Genomic DNA, 19,018 nt, shown 5'->3' with positions numbered 1-19,018 from the left:
TCAGGGTCCATTGGGGGATAGATGGAACAGAGAAATGCTGGGCAAAAGAGTGGCTGGCAAAGCACAGAGATTTTGTTTTAATTTTCCCACCTTACTTTATTGTATTATGTATGTTTGTATGTGTATGAACTCATGTGCCATGGGGAGCACGTGGCATCAGAGGACAATTTGGTGGGAGTTGATTCTCTTCTTCTACCATGTGGGTTTCAGAAATTGAATCCAGGTCATCAGTCTTGGTGGCACATGCCTTTATCTGATGAACCATCCCAGCAGCCCACAGGGTGACTCTTAAGGGTCCCTACCTATTTCCTTCCCCTCAGTTTGAGATACTAAGCTACTTTTGGTGAAAATCGATTCCAATTTCTAGAACTCTCGTGACTCTCATTGTGGTGAGTAAATCTGATGTATAGATGGGACAGGAAGTCATGCACACTGAACACAAATAGCCTGATGTGTTCCCTCCCATGTCTGCAGATGCAGACTCAGAACCTGTGTATGCATGCGCATTTGCACAAAAAATGATCCCCCCAATTCATTACCATATGGTATGACACTGGTCCCCAGTGTGGCTTTCCAAACCATCACATTGAAGATCCGCCAAGGGGAACTGTGTTTCCTTCATGCCTCTGCTCAAGCAGGCCCTTGATTCCTAAGGAGGAGAGGAGGGGACAGCTCAGCTACCTCTGTGTCTGCTCCTTATGGCAGCCATGCTTCCTCAGGAGGTCACCCTTGACATTTGTAGGCAATTTAAGCTTCCTGGTTAATGCTGACATCCAGCTATAAATACCATTGCTTTAAAAATAAATCCTGCCACAGGCAGGCTGGAAAATGGTGATTTTTGTCCCTGTATGGTGTGTAAGGTTTTTGGATCATAAGGTTTTCTCACTGTGTAGCACAAGGCCTTGGGATTGAGGTATGGCACTGGGTAGATACCACCTTGGGGGGGGGCAGGGCTTTTAGTTGTCCTTCAAGGGGCCTTCACCTTGTGTGTTCAGGGACAGCCAGCATTGTTACCATGTGGACACTGTATTAGTTACTTCTCTATTGCTGTGGTAAAGCACAAGGCAACTTACAGAAGGAAACCTTTGCTTGGGTTTATTGTTCCAAAGGGTTTAAGAGTCCATGATGGCTTCAGGAATGGCAACTGAACACTTATGTCTTGAATCCGTGCATGAAGCAGAGAAACCAAACTTAAAATGGTGAGAGTCTTCACATTATCAAAGCCTACCTCTAGTGATATAATACTTCCAATAAGCCTACACCCCAAGCCTTCCAACTGGAGACTAGGTATCCAAATACCTGAGACTATGTGGGACACCTCATTTAAACCAGCATGGGTGCCGTTTGTGCGACAGTGAGAACCACTTGGTGAGATTCCGTGGCTATCAGTTTGGCCACTCTGCATGCTCCACAAGAGGAGATGCTTGGTGGTCTGGGATAGTCTAAACTTTTCCTAAGCTGGGTGGTGGCTACTGAACCATTTCTGTGAGGGGAAGAAGATGGCTTGACTGGGAACTGTCTCTCAGTGACCACAGAAGGAGAGACTCTGGGAAGAGCTGAGTCTAGGCTTTGTTGACTCCGAGAGGCTCAGAAGTAACCCCTGGCAATAAATAGAGGGAGAAGATTCTTCTGGAAGCCAAGCATACAAGTGGCAATAAGGATGGGGAAGCAGCTCAATTCACCTAGAAATGACAGGAGCAGAGCTGTGGCCATTCCCATTGTTATGGACCCACAGGAGCAGCAGGAACCCCACAGATAGATGTCCAGGGACTGTGTCCAGCATGGGGTCACCTCTGTTGTTATATCTGTGGGGGATTCCAGGTAAAGGATTTAGGAAGAGAAATGATGGGGAGAGTTCTCAGTGGGTGTGTGAGTAGAATCCATTCTTTCTGGAGGTTCTATGACCAAGGAGCCAAGTATGAATCAGTACTGAGGGGACCTGGGTTGGCTGGAGAGGGGGACACTGAAGCAAGGACAGTTACCAGCTAGCCACTTAGCCACTTCCCTCAGCTGCTTATAAAAAGGTCACAGTCTATTGTCCTTTGGGGATGTATTTTCTACCTCATCTGTGTGTGTGTGTGTGTGTGTGTGTGTGTGTGTGTGTGTGTGTGTGTGTGAAGAGACACCATGACCACGGCAGCTCTTATAAAGGAAAACATTTAATTGGGTCCAGCTTACAGTTTCAGAGGTTTAGTCCATTATCTCCATGGCAGTAAACATGGTGGCATGCAGGCAGATGTGGTTTTGGAGAAGGAACTGAGAGTTCTACATCTTGATTGCAGGCAGTGGAAGTGAATTGTGAACCACTAGGAAGGCTTGAGTTTCTGAGACATCAAAGCCCACCCCCACAGTGATACACTTCCTCCATCAAGCTCACACCTACTTCAACAAGGCCACACCTCCTAATAGGGCCACTCCCTAAGGACCAAACAGTCAAACACATAAGCCTATGGGGGCCATTCCTACTCTAGCTACCACACTAGTTCTCTTTGCCTGCTCTTGCTCTTGCTGGCAAGTCTATTCCTTCACTGGCATTAGAGCCTGATTCTTTGGGATTCCAGCATATACTGAAGATCAGCTGAGCCTTCCAGTCTCATGGACTGAACAGCTACTGGGTTCTTGGACCTTCCTTTGGTAGACAGCCATTGTTGGATTAGCTGGACCACAGTCTGTAAGCCATTCTAACAAATCCCCTTTCTATATATCCATAGATTCATTCTGTAAGTTCTGTTCCTCTAGAGAGCCCCGAGTAATACAGGCATTGCCCCCCACTTTTTTTTTTTGGTTTGAGACAGGGTCTTTAACTCATCTGGAGCTCTCTGATTAGTCTAGGCTGGTCAGCAAGCCCTAGTGCTGGCATTATATGCAAACACCACTGTACTTGGCTTTTTAATGGGGGTTTTGGGGTTTGAACTCAAGTCCTCAGGCTTTCGAGGCAAGCATTTTACTGCTAGAATCATCTCCCTAACATGAGGGAGGTGAAAGTGACTTATGTCAGTTTTGCACCTCCCAGCAGGAAGCCGATGCGTCTGTTTCCCCTGCAACCTCTGAGGACTCACAGTCTGCAGCCCCACATCTGGAGTTGTGTGTGCATTTGGCTAATATGTCTTCTGCATCCTCGTGAGGAGTGTGGTCTCCTCCTCTTCACTAATCACTTCCTTCCTGGCACTAAATAAAGAGTGCCCAGGCTGCATTTAGCAGCTCTCACTTCCAAAATAAACAGAAGCACAGAAATTAGCTGGGATAATAGAGCAATTAAACAGCTGCAAGGAGGCGGCTGCTGCACAGGGTCCATGGCATGGGAGGAAGCCCACCTGCCCCTCTTGGAGTTTGGACATGGCCATGGTGGCAGTCAGGGATGCACTAGCTTTGTACTTGGACATTCTTGGTGGTATCCAGGCTCTACCATGTTCTAGCTGTGTGGTGTTAGGCAACAAACTTGGCCTCTCTGAGACTATTGAAGAGTAGCCACCACAATGGCACTGGACTCGGCATCAAGTTGGTATAATGCTGGCATGTGGCTGGTCCAGCCTGTGTCTCACTTCCCATCATTATCTTACCAAGACCACTGTGGTTACTCATAGGACTAGTGGCGGGGCCCCTGATCACCTCACTAGTCAATATTTGGGGGGTGCCCTGGGTTGGAAGTGAAATATCCCTCTCAGGATCATATGCTTGAACCATTGATCCCCAGATGGTGTTTTGGGACATCGTGGAGCTGTTTGTTAAGTTCCACTACTTGGTGGCAGTGTGCCACTGTGGGCCTTGGAAGGTTACAGTGTCACCTTGCTTCTGTTCCTGCTCACTATGGATAGAGTCACCTGCTACTTTGCATTCCCCTCTGTGAGAGTCTGATGTCTTTGAAACCAGGATCTAGGCTAAACCCTCCCATCCTTAAGCATTCTATTAGGAAGTGGTGATGGATATAAAGGGTCCCAACGCTCCCTAGGAACCCAGAGAATTCTGATGGATGTGTCCAGGGACTCTGCTTGTGTGGGATGGGGGATCTGCCATACCTTGTGTCCTAAGAATTCATTATGCTTTGTGCTGCTGGTCTGTAAAATTGTACTGAAGCGGAGGGGAAGTGAAGGCTGCAGTAGTTATGGTTAGGTATCTCCAGGCTCTACTGGGAGCCACAGCCAGGCAGAACCAAACAAACATACACACACTGACAGACAGAAGGACTCCATGAAGACACACCTACCTGGCCTCCACCCCCAGGAAGTCAAATCCGAAGGACTCAACATTAGAGCAGGCAGCAAGGGTCCAGATGGCACACTGCCTATGAGTCTCCTGTCCAAGGATTCAGCCAATATGGATGGAGACAATCTGAAAAGCATGCACCTGTACCAGAGTGCAGCCCTTTCCTCTTGTTCCCTTAACACAATGTGACTGTTTACACAGCATCAAGTGTTCTATGTCATCCAGAGATGGTGGGAAGGATGTGGAGGAAGTGTGCGTCAACACTGCCTTGGTGTGTGAGGGGTCTGAGAAGCTAGGGTTGGGTGTCCCTGAGGTTTTGGAAAAATCCACAGGGTACCTCTCATGGCTGCCTGGTGGTCCTCTATCTGCCTTGTTTTTAGCCAGATGGAATGACCTAGCCCAGTCCCAGTGTGAGCAGGTTATAGTAACTGTTTTATGGGATTGTGTTCATATCTTGGGGAGTTCTGTTTTCCCAGCATCCTGAGTTCCTGTGAGCATTTCCATAGCAACAGTGAAACCGTCACTTTTGTCTGCAGAGGTGCAGGATAATTACAGCTCTGGAGTTCCCTGGGAGTGACTTATGGAGACAGTAAAGGGGATGAAGAGGTCATGGTGCCTGAACACTGCACCCGGGGAAGACTTTACTTTTCCAGGCTGAAAAACAGCCAGCTGAAATCCTGTGTCCATTGAAAACAGAGGCTTAGCCCAGGCCAAAGGCTTGGCTCAGTGGTAGAGTGTGTGCCTAGAATCCACGAGTGAGGGGCTAAGGGTGTGGCTTAGTGGTAGACAACTTGCTTAGAAACCTCCCAGTAAGGGGCAGGAGGCTTAACTCGGCAGTAAAACACCTGCCTAGAATTCCCCAGTGAGGGGCTTGAGAGTATGGCTCAGTGGTAGAGCCTAGAATCTCCCAGTGAGGGGCTGGAGATGTGGCTCAGGACTAGAGAACTTGTCTAATATACATGTTAGATTCTGTCAACTTGACACAAACTAGAGTTCAAAGTATCAATCAAGGAACTGCTTCCATTGGATCAGCATATGGACAGGTCTATGGGAATTTTCTTGACTGATTCCTGATGTGGGAGGACCCAGTCCACTATGGACAGTGCTACTCCTGGAAAGGTGGTCTTGGTTTTTTTTTTTTTTTTTTTTTAAAAAGCAGGCTGAGCAAGCCATGGGGAGCAAGCCAGAAAGCAGTATTCCTCATGGCTTATCTTCAGTTCTTGCCTTGAGTTCTGATAGACTGTAACCTATAAATCAAACAAACCCTTCCCTTCCCAAGTTGGTTTTAGTATACTTCATAATAGCAACAGAGAAGCAAACTACAACACCTAGAATCACCAGTGAGGGGCTGGGGTGTGGCTCAGTGGTAGAGCACCTGCCTAGAATCCCCCAGTCAGGTGCTGGGGACATGGCTCAGTGGTAGAGCCCCTGCCTAGAATCCCCCAGTGAGGGGCTTGAGTGTGGCTCAGTGGTAGAGCACCTGCCTAGAATCCCCCAGTGAGATGCTGGGGGCATGGCTCAGTGGTAGAGCACCTGCCTAGAATCCCCCAGTGAGGGGCTGAGGGTGCAGCTCAGAGGTCTACAGTGCACTATGGCAAACAGGGTCCACAATGTTTCTGAGGAGAATGGATCTTTTAGTACCATGAGAAGGAGATGTTCAGGGAACAGTGTCAATTGCCTTCTCCCAGAGACATGTCTCTCATTTCATGATATAACTTTAAAACATCAGGGAATGGGGGTATATAGCTTAGTTGGTAGGGTATATGCCATCATGCATGGGTCTCGGATTCAACTCTAAGTAATTCATGAATCAAGTGTGATGGTTTACACTTGCATCTTAGCACTGGGGAGGTGGAAGCAGGAGGATTAGAAATTTAAAGTCATCCTCAGCTACATAGCTGATTCCAGGCCAGCCTGATACCAAACTGTCATGGTACAACATGTGTATAATATGAGCACTCTGGAAGCTGAGGTAGGAGGCTCACAATTTCATGGCCAGCCTGGCTACCTATCAATCCTATCATCAATCAGTCCATCCATCCATAAATCAATCAATCATCAATCCAAAACCAACTAAATAAAGACAGTAAAACAAAACAACAACCAAAGCCCAAGACTCAATAAAATTGCCAGATTAAAAATAAATTACAATAAACCATCAACTAGTTCAAGCAAAAGAGGCAGGCAGCCATGCTGAGCCTCTGTCCCAGGTGCCAGGGTTCCCCTTCATCACACACGTAAGTCAGAGGATGCCTGGGAGGAGGGTAGCCGCTCTTCAGGGTCTTTGTGGGGATGCAAAGTCACCACATGCCTGTGTTTGAGGGAGCACTTGCACTTGCTTCTGCCTCCAGTACCCAGGTGGTATTGTTGAAACCTTCCTGCTTGGGAAGGAACCCAGACTTACAAGTAAAGGATTTAGACTTTAAGGGATTAGCTCAGTGGAGAGAGTGCCTTCAGTGCAAGTATGAGGACTTGAGTTCAGATCTTGAACACCCAGAAAAAGCCAGGCATGGCTGTAATCCCAGTCTTGGGGTTTAGGGTGGGGAGCAGATACAGAAGGATCCTGAGGACTTCCTGGTCAGATAGCCTAGCCAATCAGTGAGTTCCAAGTTGATGAGAGACCTTGTCTCAAAAAATAATGTGGAGAGTTATACAGGGAGTCACCCAGTGTCATCCTCTGCTCTCTGAGGGTACATGCAAAGGTGTAAGCACCTGCATATACATACTACATCTCTCTCTCTCTCTCTCTCTCTCTCTCTCTCTCTCACACACACACACACACACACACACACACACACACAGCACACGCGCACATGCACACATGTATGAAATTTAAACTTTGGAAAAGTTTGTCATAGATGTTTTTATTATGTTTTATTATGTATTTATTATGTTATTATTATTATTATTATTATTATTATTATTATTATTATTATTATTATCAGGAAGGAAGGAAAGAAGGAAGGAAGGACAAATTAAATGTGAATGTTTTGTTCCTGGCAACCTCCATGCTGGGAAGCATCTCACATATGAGGTTCTTCACTCACATATGTGCTGCTGTGGCCAGGCTGGTGGTTGGTCAAAGTGACGGTGCTTGGGTTCTGTAGCTTCTGACATTCTTGTTGATCCTCATGACTGGGATGATCAGAGGTCAAAGGCAAGCATCAACCCCTGAGTTCTTGAACTCGTCTTTCTAATGAAGATTGCTTGGCGGTCCCCAGGCAAATGAGAAGCTATCTCATGCATTGGGACCATCTCTGGAGGACATACTGGAGGACAGAGCTAGCAGTGAGTGTAAATTGGGACTCTGAGGTTTGTGGTAGGCGTGAACTCTGGTGTTGATCCTGGAGAGATATGTACTTTACCTGTTGTGTGAGACCATGCCTCAGTTTCCCCATGGTCAAAAAAAGGAGAGTTATAGCACTCTCCTCCAGTGTTAGTGGAGGGTCATGTGATTTTGATGCAGGTAAGAAGCTGGAAGCAGTGCAGGATGGGCAGGAGAAGAAAGGAGCCTTGTCTGGTGTTTGCAAAATACCTGAGCTAAAGCAGAGGAAGAGGAGCGAACGCCTTCCCACGCCACACTGGGGGAAGAGGAGGTTCCCTCTGCCTGAGCCGCAGCTCTGCCAGATCTCCTGTGCTGTGAATATAGACAGCCAAAGCAGGGGAGGGTGCCTGGGGACCAGGGTTTCCCAATCTCTCTGCCTCCCAGTGAAAAAGCCTGGGAGAGGAGGCGGGTGTGTCGTGCAGCTCCTCGGGGTGGGGGCAGAGAAAGCCTGCTGTCCGTGCATGGTGGTGGGCAGCAGGTGCTCAGGGGCCTCCCTGTCCCCACAGCATATGCGAGAGGCTGCTGAACGGCGGCAACAGCTGGAGTTGGAGCATGAGCAAGCCCTGGCTATCCTCAATGCCAAGCAGCAGGAGATCCAGCTTCTGCAGCAGGTGAGCCCAGGAGTGTGTGTGTGTGTGTGTGTGTGTGTGTGTGTGTGTGTGTGTGAGAGAGAGAGAGAGAGAGAGAGAGAGAGAGAGAGAGAGAGAGAGAGAGAGAGAGAGAGAGTATCTGCATGTCTCTCTGTGTATCTGTGTGTGCTTGGCTGGGTGGGGTATATGTATGTGCTAGACCTGGGAGCTTAAAGTACGTGTATGTGTATGCATGCCTGCTGCACCTGGGGAGGTTTTTGTAACTGTGTACCAGGCTGTGTCTTGGGGGCTGCAGAACCCTTTTGTGGCATTTAGTCCACTCTGGGCCCTGGTTTCCCTTAGGCTTCCTCTAGGCTCTATCTTGTAACATGCAAAGCTGTCCCATCAGATGCTGGGCTGTGGCAGGAAAAGCATGCAGACAGTTCCTGCCAGGGGCGTGTCATGCTTTAGCTTTGGGGAAGCAGGTTGCACACTGATTTCATCCTGGCCTGGGATGAAATCCTGTCCCTGGGAAAGGCAAAGGTCAGACATGTGGTGGAGGGAAGGGAACCTAGGCTGTGACTGTGAGTTTGGCACATTCCTGTTGTGGCCTGTTATGACATCACTGGATGGAAGGATTTGAGTTCATAGCTGCTGTTGTTATTAAGTGGTATTATTACCTGTGTTATTAAGTGGTAAACCTGGGTATATTTATGGCAGATTCCATTAAGGGGGTGGGTAAGGGATGGGTGAGAGATGCAGGGCCAGATGATTCAGGGTATGGCTTCCACACTGTGATGGGTGAGGCTGAGGAAGCCCACACCTACCTCAGTCCAAGCTTGCTTTGCTAGCCTGTCTCTTTTCCAGGTAGGAAGATCCCTATTGCAAGAACAGGGGCCAGGAAGGAGGGGCATGAAGAATTAGAATATGGAGACCAGAGACTGGCTGTCATCTCTTTCTTCTCTTTCCTGAAGCCCAGGGTCCCCATCTTCCTTGTCTCTCATTCTCTTAGCAGGGCAGTTGGCCCCTGCAGGCAGAGCTTATCCACTGTGTGTCAGGGGTATGACATCACCCACACCTGAGCTTCTATGGGATTAGAGGCTAGGCTGTGGGCATGGGCTCTGGGTGTTTGAGTCCTGGTTCAGTGCCGGCCAGGATGGGTAGTAGGTGACTCCTGTGCCTTCTGTATGGTCCCATGCCCATCTGATGATCGTCATGGGTCTTTGATCTTACAGGGACACTTAGTTGCTTGACCCAACTGGTTGGTGATAAAAATCTGTCTGCTTTACCCAATCAGGGTTATCAGCCAGAGGCAACAGGTAGCTGAATTTTGAAGCCCATTTTTGTAGTCAATATCGGAGACCTTGCATTAGGTATAGATTTCATTAAGCTACTGTTCATGGGGACTGTCACAACCATACTATTGTCTGTCAAAACAAGTTGGCCAGCACACTGAGAAACAATATTTTGTCAGGATATTATTCTTATCTTCCTCCCCAGGGCTGGGAGGAGCAGGATGCTGTTCTCATCTATTCATTACAACTTGAAAGCGGCATCCCCAGGCCGGGTCCATCTGAGACAGATAAAGAGTCTGCAGACATACACATAATATCTAATAAGGGTGACAGGATATGGCTTCTCCACAGATGGCTCCCTGGGAGCCTGGGGTCATATTGACAGAGTAGCTATCTGATTAGAAAAGGAACAAGCTCCACCTGTTTGCTCATCTTTTGTCTGTCATCCAATTTCCCCTGATCCTTTTGTCCCTTCATCATGCTCTTTATTTTGGACATATGGACACTTCTCCATTTGTGAGGACAGAGGAAAAGTAACTGTATAAAATCAAATGCCAATTTCTGTAATTTCTTAGAAACAACAGCTCAAATGTAAAAGCATTAGGGAGGTTTCAGAAGGTGGACTGGAATGAGACAATGAACTCTTCCCCAAGTTCATGGTCCATTTTGTCTTCTCTGGATGGCACAGTCTGAGCACTGCCCATGCTGACCCCTGCCTTCCACCCAGAGTTGGTTCTTTTGTCAGACACTGAGCCAATCCAAAGTGGCAGATATGGTGTCCGGGGAGCCCCAGACTCTGCCATCTCAGGATGGAGGTAAATGAAGAACTAAGTGACAAAACAAATCAGACTCCATGATGACTAACACCTTGAAGGTACTCAGAACCTCTCAGGGTCCCCAGGCCATTTCATGTTGCATAACTGTCATGTTGTGTGAGTTTGCTCCTAGCCAAACTACACTGTAGGTACCACATGGGACAGTATCGAGATGTGTCTGCTTGTTGGTTTGGGAGCATCAGGGTTCGAGGAAAGGTCATCTTGTAGTGGGTACTCAGTGATGACTGGGTGAACTCAAGAGCTGGGGATCCAGGTTAGCACAAAGAATAGGTCAGATGCTGTCCCAATGCAGCCTTCATCACAGTGCCTCTGTGAGACAGAGGTGGTGAGTTCTTGCCATTGCACACCCCGTCACATCCCGGTAGCATCTGCTGAGTGACTTGTGACCATGGCAATCAGCCCCCCTGAGCCCTGGGGTATGGAGTCCTCTCTTCTACAGCTACAATCAAGGAGCTTGGGGTTGCAAATGGGCTAGAGGTCCTGGCATGTAAGTCTGATCCCATGATGACCTCTTCAGAGCTATTCTGTGATCCTAGAATACCACTTCCGTGGCTACAGACTTTCAGAGTCTCAGGCCATCTGTGTCCTTGCTCCACAACACAACAATCTATTATATATACAAAGGTGGGGCCATGTGAGGCCTTTGTGCTTTGGAGTGACAGCTTTCAATCCTGGGTCTGCTTCTGAAGTGGGAGGTGCAGAAGAGCCAGTGTGCTACAGGGCATATTTTTTGTTGATTTCTTCACTTTGAGTGGAGTCAAGACTTTGTTATATGTAGAGATTAGGGTATGCACAGACTAACACTACACATAGACTCAGGACAGCATGGGCCCTGCTGTTGTTTGTGCTTCTGGGGATGGAAGCCAGGACTTTGTACATGCTCATGCTAGGCAAATGTTCTGTCACTGAGAAGTACCTGAAGCTTCGGCATCATGCTTCCATTTTCCTAGACATGTCTCGGGGATGTGGTCATGTGTTTGTCAACATCTCAGCCGTGATGGAAGTCAGCTCAGGGCTCCTGTTGGAGGCCTTGCAGCTCCAATAGTTACAAGAGGCTCATTTAAACTAATTTAAATAACAGCAATAAAGATGACTCTGCTCAGCTCCATGCCACGCCAATTGCCCTGGCAGAGGATGGCTCCTGGACCGAATGTCCTATGCCTGTGTTATGAATCCCTCCTGAGTGCATGTCTGTCTTGAATCTATCGCCACAGCTGTAAACTGTCCCTCTCTCTTATACATCTGACCCTGCAGGTGATAGGTCCCTTCTGTTCTGCAGAGCGTCGTAGGCATCATGGGAGCCATAAGTCTTCCTCCCTGCTTCTCCATCTGCAGGCATCCTGTCTCCACGAAGGTCACACTTCCCCCATGTTGGCAGTGGCCCCAAAATGAGCCTCGCTTGAGTTACTGCTGAGATTTTTTTCAAGACTCTGGAGCTGCCAACATGGAGTGTTAAATTTAACAATCTATTCCAATCGCCCAAATGGCCCAGCTTGGAAGTGGCCTATGAAAATGAACTCCTGATCAGCATCCAGAGGCAGAGATGGAGTCACTGCTGCCAAGTTGGCCCGGCCTCCCGGGCCTGCCTGAGTGCTTTGTTGATTGAATCCTGACAGTTGAAAATTGTCTTTGACTCGATGACAGAAATTTATAAAAATCTCTCTGCTTCCTGGATGTTCTTCTCCCTCCCCTCCTGCCCCATTTTGTTATTTCTTCTGTCATTGTTGATGTTTTGTTTTGAAAGGAACAATTTCAAGTGTCAATTCGTGAGTGGAATTCAATAACTGTGTGATTAGTGGGCCGGGTTCTAGTGGCTGGCCTGGCTCTTACACCCTCATTGGGAATCTGTGTAAATGAGATACGTGGTGAATGTTCTTCTCAGAAATCTTGGGCTTAGTCTCCTTTGAGTCCATGCAATGGAGCTGAGTTCTTGCCTCGACCCAGCCCACACACAATCTCATAGCGGAGGAGATGAGGTAATGTTCCCTTCTCACCCGCAACAGTGCAAAGTCCAGGCTGATACTCTCCGGAAATGGAAAACCCAGTGTGAGCCCTGATGGACACGTGGCTTCTTAATTAGAGCAGGTGATGAGGCAGGAGACTGGAGTGCCCAGAAACAAACTGATTCACAAGCTAAAGAATGAGGCATTGGGGATGTACCTCAGTTGGTACAGCACTTGCCTAGCATGCATGAGGCTAGGTCCACCCTTGGTATGGCAGACATTTGCTGTGACAGTATGTGCCTGTCACCCCAGCACATGGGAAGTAGAAGGAGAAAGATCCCTAGTTTATCTTTAGCTACATGGTGAGTTGGAGGCCAGCCTGGGCTACACAAAACCTAATCTCAAAACAAACAATAAATGAAGCTAAAGAATGCTTGGGGCCACTGATGAGCCCAGCTTAACCAGACACACAGCCTGGTAAGGCAGAGGCCTGGGCTCTCTCTTCACTCCATCTCATGATGCAACCTTAGGCCCCCTAAAGCTCAGTTTATCCACTTTTGGTGGGAGCACCATTCTTACCAGTGGGTAGCATTTATTCTGGGAAGTTTATCTGCCTATATTACTACAGTCTGACTTTGGGTATAGTCAGGCCCAGGACCTTAAGCAGCTGCTTCAGGCACAGCTGAAACTCAAATGCCATCATAATTCATTTCTCTCTGCCTTCCTCTGGGCCAGCTTCACCTTTAGTTTTAATGTGTAGACCTGTGGCCATTCTAGCCTTTCCCCTCATGGTGGTAAGATGGCTGCAGTTGCTCCAACTTCTCATCTCTAGTCCCAAAGGAAAGGGCCCCCCTATTTGCCCAGCATCCACCAGCAGAGCTCCTGGCTGGAACTGGGCACTGTGGTCATAAATAATTGGAGAGAGTCTGGGATTATATTTAATCTCTTCCTTCAGTAGTTCAACTCCAGGCACTCTCCTCAGGTGATGAGGCCACAAAGACAAATATGACGTGGACTGTCACTGTACTGGGACCTCAGGAGGCGTGGGGACAGGAAACAATGAGATTGCATTTAAATTTTCTGTGTAAACTGCCTTTTGCCAGACAGGGGCTCTCATGCAAAATTTCTTCAGTAAAACTCGAACATGTCTTCTTCTGTGTGGTGTGGGACTTAACTATGGGAAAGGGGCAGGCCCCTGCCACAGGCTGAGAGTATGGGACTCTATGCACCACAGTGCCTCCTTCAGGCCAGGGTGACCTAAGGAGGACCTGGAGCGTAAACAGGATAGTACCACATTTCCCAAGCAGGAGGATGGATGAGAAGACAGTGCTCTTCAGGCTTAGCATGGAGATCCCATTGCTCTGGTTCAAACTCACATGGTTCCTTCTAGCTGCAGGGTCAGAGCCATCTCGGTGTAGCCCTGGCTGTCCTGGAACTCACTCTGTAGACCAGGCTGGCCTCAAACTCACTGAGACCTGCCTGTCTCTGCCTCTCCTCTGCTACACTATTGATGCTGGGCCCTCATTGGAACTCCTTTGAGATATCCTGTTGTTGCCCTGTGTTATGGAGATCCTGGAGCTTTGGGTCTGCAGGACCGGCTCCTTCACATGCTCCAGCAGATGGTAGATGGGGTGGGCCAACCCATAACCCTGGTTCTTGGTCTTGGTGGTTGCTGGGTTGGTCAGCCCACCAGCTCTCCCCAATCCTTACCACCAGGGTGAGCTCTCCAGCATTGCCCTGACTAGTTCACACCTTTCAGGGATGAACAAGGGGCGGGGCCAGTTCTCCTTCCAGCTGCCATTCTTAAGTGTCCATCCTTTCTCTGACTGACTGCCCGAAGATCATCAGAACCAACCGAATCCTCACACCTGGTGCAGCTCAGGGGAAGACCTGCAGAATCTACCCTCGTATTGGGAAACCAGGACCCACGAGCACACTCTGGTCATGCAGCTTCCAACCCGAGTCTCTCCTCTCCTTCCTAAATACTCTTTTCTTTCTCCACCATGAACAGGCTCAGGTTGAAGCTAAGAAGGAGCATGAAGGTGCTGTGCAGCTGTTAGAGGTGAGCAGGGTGGGTGGGTGAGGCTGGGAGGACTATAGAGTTGTCAGAAAATAAATGGTATCCATTGCATGTCAGAAACTAGACATGACCACAGCACCCCCTCACTCACATTGTCCTTGCAAGTTTGCTCTCTCCTAGGAACTGTCACCATTTCTATCCCTACCACTGAGGTAACAGCACAGAGAGGTGAATCAACTTTTTCTCAGTCACACAGCCCGGGTCAGAGCTGTATGTCTCAGTGGGCTGTGCCTTTTGGCTAGCTGCTCTCAATGAGAAATAAGGAGGGGTTTCTTCTAGGATCAGTGTTGGGTTATATTCCCGGTGGCTCCATCCTCTGAGGGATGGCATAGGGGACATTGCTGAAACTTTGTATTCTTGCTGGAGAGACATTTGCGGGATCAGAGAAGGGAGGGTCTAGGACATTGGTTCTTAAGCTTCCTAATTATGTGACCCTTTAGTATAGTTCATCATGTGGTGATCCCAATTCTAAAATTCTCTCATTGACACTTCATAACTGTAATTTCTGCTGACATGAGTTGTAATGTGAATATGTGACATGCAGGACATCTGATTGTGACCCTCAAAGGGCTCGAGACGCACAGGTTGAAGACACTGATCTAGGAATGAAGTGTTTAATGCCACACCAGCCACTTCGGGGATCACTGTCGCCATGGAAGCGGCCATCTTAGTCACATGCAGACCTTCCTCAGTGGTCCTGAGGGTGTGGAAGCAAAACATCCACCAGTTCCCATCATCTGGGATGGCACACTGGGAGTGACCACCCCTGGTCTGTGGCTTTGGTCCTGTGTCAGTCTTCTTAGAGAATGACAGACAAGTAGAAAGAAATTGAGCTCTTGGTGTCCTTAGGAGCCTTTGCCATTCATTCCTAGTGCATAGTGACCACTTAGCCAGTGGCCACACTGTGATTGGCATAGTGGCGAATTGTACTGACTGTGTGGTTCCCCAGACTGCCTGTTACCAGGGAAGGGGAGCTTTCCAAGTAATTGCAGGATGTCCCCTTCCCTGGGGGAGTAGCTGCTACTGAATACAGAGCATGTGCTCCTCTTGTGTCATCCTCTAGAATCTATCCCTCCCACAGGGAAGGTCCTCTGGCCACTCTCCTATGTATTAACGTTGGTCTTTGGAAAGTTTCCGTTAGTTAGTATCAGAAGGGACATGTGTATGTTGCAGGACAGAAAGATACACATCATGGGAAAATGGGAACAGGGTACCTCCAGATGGACATCCACCTCCCTGGGGAACAGTTTAGTCTGACCTCCCCTGGTTAGGAATGAGTCCCTTTCTTCATTTTCCTGGAAGCTTACAGACTTGGTCGCCCATGTCATTTCCATCTCCTCCTGAGTTGTCATTGCAGCCTGTTACAGCACTGCTGGGTAGCCTGTGCTTTTGAGCTATGCTAACATCCATGACACAACATCCCTTTGTTCAGAAGCTGGGGAAGGCCGCTTGGCCATGGGCTGCACTGGGCGCTGTCCACTTCATTCATGCCGTCTTTCTGTAATTGTCTTGTCTGGCTCTCCACCCAGAACACTCTGGAGTGCATGCAGGTATTCAGTGTAGCTTTCCCATCCCCAAGTGTACCCTGTGGTGCTTTCCCTATGTGGGCAGTTCTGAGCCCTGGGTCTGCTCCTCCTCCTCCTCCTACAAAGCACCCTGAGGATCTGACCCTGCACAGGTGCCTGGTATGGGTGTGGATCAGGGCTCCTCAGGCTGGTGCCAGCTGAGGAGTGGGCAGAGGAATACACAAACACTTTCTTGCAGTGCTGAGCTGGCCCTGTGCACACGTCTTCCTGTTGCTTGCCAGTGCTGTGAATTCAGATGATCGTGGACAAAAGGCTGGGACTGATGTTCTTGGGATTGGTGCACGGATGGGAGGGCCTGTAAATAGGCCTAGAATTCCATTATGGGTCATCAGAATTCACTGTGTGACCCCTATATGCTTGCCCTCTTATCCCATCCATCTAGAGCCAACAGCAAGCTCCTTCCACAGGGGACAGGTTACTCTGCTCTTTCTTTCTAACTTCCCCTGATGTGGTCCCTGGCTCAGACCAAGGACTGATAGATAATAAAGTCAGAGAGGGGTAGCCTTCCTCACTTGGAGGTGAGGGGCTCTCAAGAGGGATCCTTAGACTGACCATCATGGCATACATCTCTGGGAGCTTGTTATAAATATTGATCCCCAGGCCCAGGAAAGGCACAGATGGAAGTCTGTTTTATGCAGCCCTTCAGGGTCTCAGGTGGCTGGGACTGAGCCACGTGTCAGAGGAGGCATCAGGCTATCTGATGAGAAAGAGAGGCACTTGAAGTCTTGACCAATGCACATTCAGACATTATAACTGAGAACTCCTGCTCTTTGCAGTCCCCCCAACCCCACCCTAGCTCTGTGGAGAGACAGGGAGGCAAATCCCACACACTGGTTGTTGGGATACCTTCTAAGGGTGGTGATCTTTGGAATATGTGGAACACCCTAGATGTCACCTGGGTGACTGTCTTTAGGCAGAAACCTGCTAAGAAAAGTGGTCTGCATCCCTGTGGCATCAGCAATATAGCCACTAGAGGAGGCTGAGTTGGGACATGTTGCAGCAAAGCTGTCTGCATATCCACCGGCTCCACAGATATTTGTAATTCCCAGCGGGTGCATGGTCAGTAATTGGGGTGAGGAGGCTGCTGCCCAAGACACCCAAGAGAATGCCAGTTTCAGGAGTTGATCAGAAACACAGTGAGCATCCTTTAGTGGGGACCCCAAGGTTAAAAGGTTGAGTCCCCAGCACATAGCTACATCCCTCTCTCTATAGAGCAGGTGAGGTGGGGACAGCTGTCCTGCTGAGTTGCAGGGGGGGCGGGCTTTAGAGAATGCTGGCCCTTAGCCCGTGTGCCCATTTGTTCCTGAGAGAAGGGAAGAGTGTGCCTGGTGACATCACCTCTCTGCCACTGAGAAAAGTCTCAGCCAGGAAAATGCATGGTGGAGACCACCATGATTGTGGGCAATGTCAGGATGAGAGCAAGGGGTCTGGGCCTTGAGGGCAGGGCAATTTCCACAAGATCTGTTCCTGTGGCAACCATGATGGATGCATGGGACTCCATGTGCTTGTGGGTGACTCTGCAGGTGACTTCTGCGTGTCCCATTGTCTTTAATTAGAGAAGTGTCCTTTACCTTCAAAGCTACCTTAATTTGGACACAAGCCCAGCATGCAGCCCCACACCATGGGAAACAAAAGTCAGAGAAACTCTTGTGGAGGCGGCAGGGAAGCCGGCAGTCACGTCTTCGGATATTTGCCTCTGGCTTTTAAATGCTCTGCCTGCATTTGTAAGCTGCTGCACTTAGTCCAATTATAGAACACTTTGCCATCTGCCACAGCCATGGTCGTGGTCACAGCACAGACCCCTCCAGCCCCCGCCTGCAGGTGGTTGTTCTCTGAGAGGCTTGGGCTGGGCCAGCAGAGAAGAGTGGGTGGGTATACCCATGAGGCTGAGTGAACACACACAGGCAGGGTTCCCACCATGCAACAGAGACTCTACAATGCTCTAGATAAACTGAAGTAAACACCACAGAATCAAAGCAGTAGCCAGGAGCAGAACTGCTGTTCCTGGGAAGTGTCCTGGAAGTGGGTGACTTCAAGCTAACCAATGAGTGGTCCAGACACTCAGCAGCTACAGCCAGGGAAGACTGGGGGCCATGGTCATAGAGGCTCCTGAGGAAGGACCAACAGGGGCACCTAGGCATTTGAGGCTGCTGTGGGCCCTTTCTTGCTGTTGGAAGTTGCTGAGGCCTGAGTGGGTATCTCATCTTTCAAAGCTGTTTTCTCGGATGTTTGAGGAGATGCCAGCCAAGGGGTTGGAAAGAAAGTGTTTGTCAGGGGGTGGCCGGGCCTAGAACTCAGATTCTCTGTAGTAACCTTGAAGACCACGCTCTACCCACTGCTACCTTTCAGTTCACTGTGAGTCACCCTCAAAACTAGGCACACTGCAGCGCCCCCTTGTGGACATACTTTATAAAGCAAACAGTTACTGACAGCACAAGAGGGGCCATTGGCCTGCATGCCTCATGCCAAGAAGCCCCAGGCCTCTTGATCATGCACATGTCTGCCATCATCTCCCTGTATGCTTACTGGAGGGAAAGCTGCAAGCCCAACATATTCCCAGGCAACTGGGTGCTTGGAGCATTGTCTAGACACAAGAATATTAAAAATCCCAACCTTGGCCACTAACTCAAGGACAGAAAGCTTTCATCTTCCTGTTTCTTACTTATTCACTTATGGGACAGTGCTTAGGTATATGAGCTAACTCCATGTTTAAATACTTTAATTATTTTATGTGCATGGGTGTTTTGCCTGTATATATACGCACCATGTACATGCTGTGCCCACAGAGGCCAGAAGAGGGCGTTGGACTGACTGGAACTCAAGTAACAAACAGTTGTGAGTTTCCATATAGGTACTGGGAATCGAACCTGGGTCCTCTAGAAGAGCAGCCAATGCTCTAAACCACCGAGCTCTAGCCCCATGTTCATATACTTCCATTTTCACTAACCAACACCATCTTTTCCCATTCCTCACACTTGGGAAAAAGTTAGTATGGCTGTAACTCTGGCATACAAACTACTCCACTTGACTCTGGGATCTCTGAACTGGCTGGTGGTGGCCTCTAGGGGCCAGGGAGGACATAGACCTGGAGAGGCAGGCTCAGATGGTCTGAGCTGGTCATGCTCCTTGGATGCAGAACCCCAGTCAGTGCTCTCTGACTACACCTCACTTTGGTTCAGTG

General features: G+C 48.9%; 1 protein-coding gene across 3 annotated transcripts in view; it reads left to right on the top strand.

Moving 5' to 3' along the window:
* The first annotated feature begins 8,037 nt into the window (after positions 1-8,037).
* Positions 8,038-19,018, top strand: part of Rimbp2 (RIMS binding protein 2) — a 61,574-nt gene continuing 50,593 nt past the window's right edge. Inside the window, exons 1-3 of one of the 3 annotated variants that reach the window (XM_035444395.1) lie at positions 8,038-8,139; positions 14,183-14,233; positions 15,781-15,801. In XM_035444395.1, coding sequence (XP_035300286.1) covers positions 8,038-8,139; positions 14,183-14,233; positions 15,781-15,801 — 174 coding nt within the window. The remainder of the gene's footprint in view (positions 8,140-14,182; positions 14,234-15,780; positions 15,802-19,018) is intronic. The other 2 variants (XM_035444396.1, XM_035444397.1) reach the window with 2 other exon arrangements.

The sequence above is a fragment of the Cricetulus griseus genome, chromosome 4, assembly GCF_003668045.3.
Source record: "Cricetulus griseus strain 17A/GY chromosome 4, alternate assembly CriGri-PICRH-1.0, whole genome shotgun sequence".
Lineage (NCBI taxonomy): Eukaryota > Metazoa > Chordata > Mammalia > Rodentia > Cricetidae > Cricetulus > Cricetulus griseus.
The sequence above is the reverse complement of the archived record's forward strand: the minus strand, read 5'-3'. Positions and strand labels throughout refer to the sequence as shown.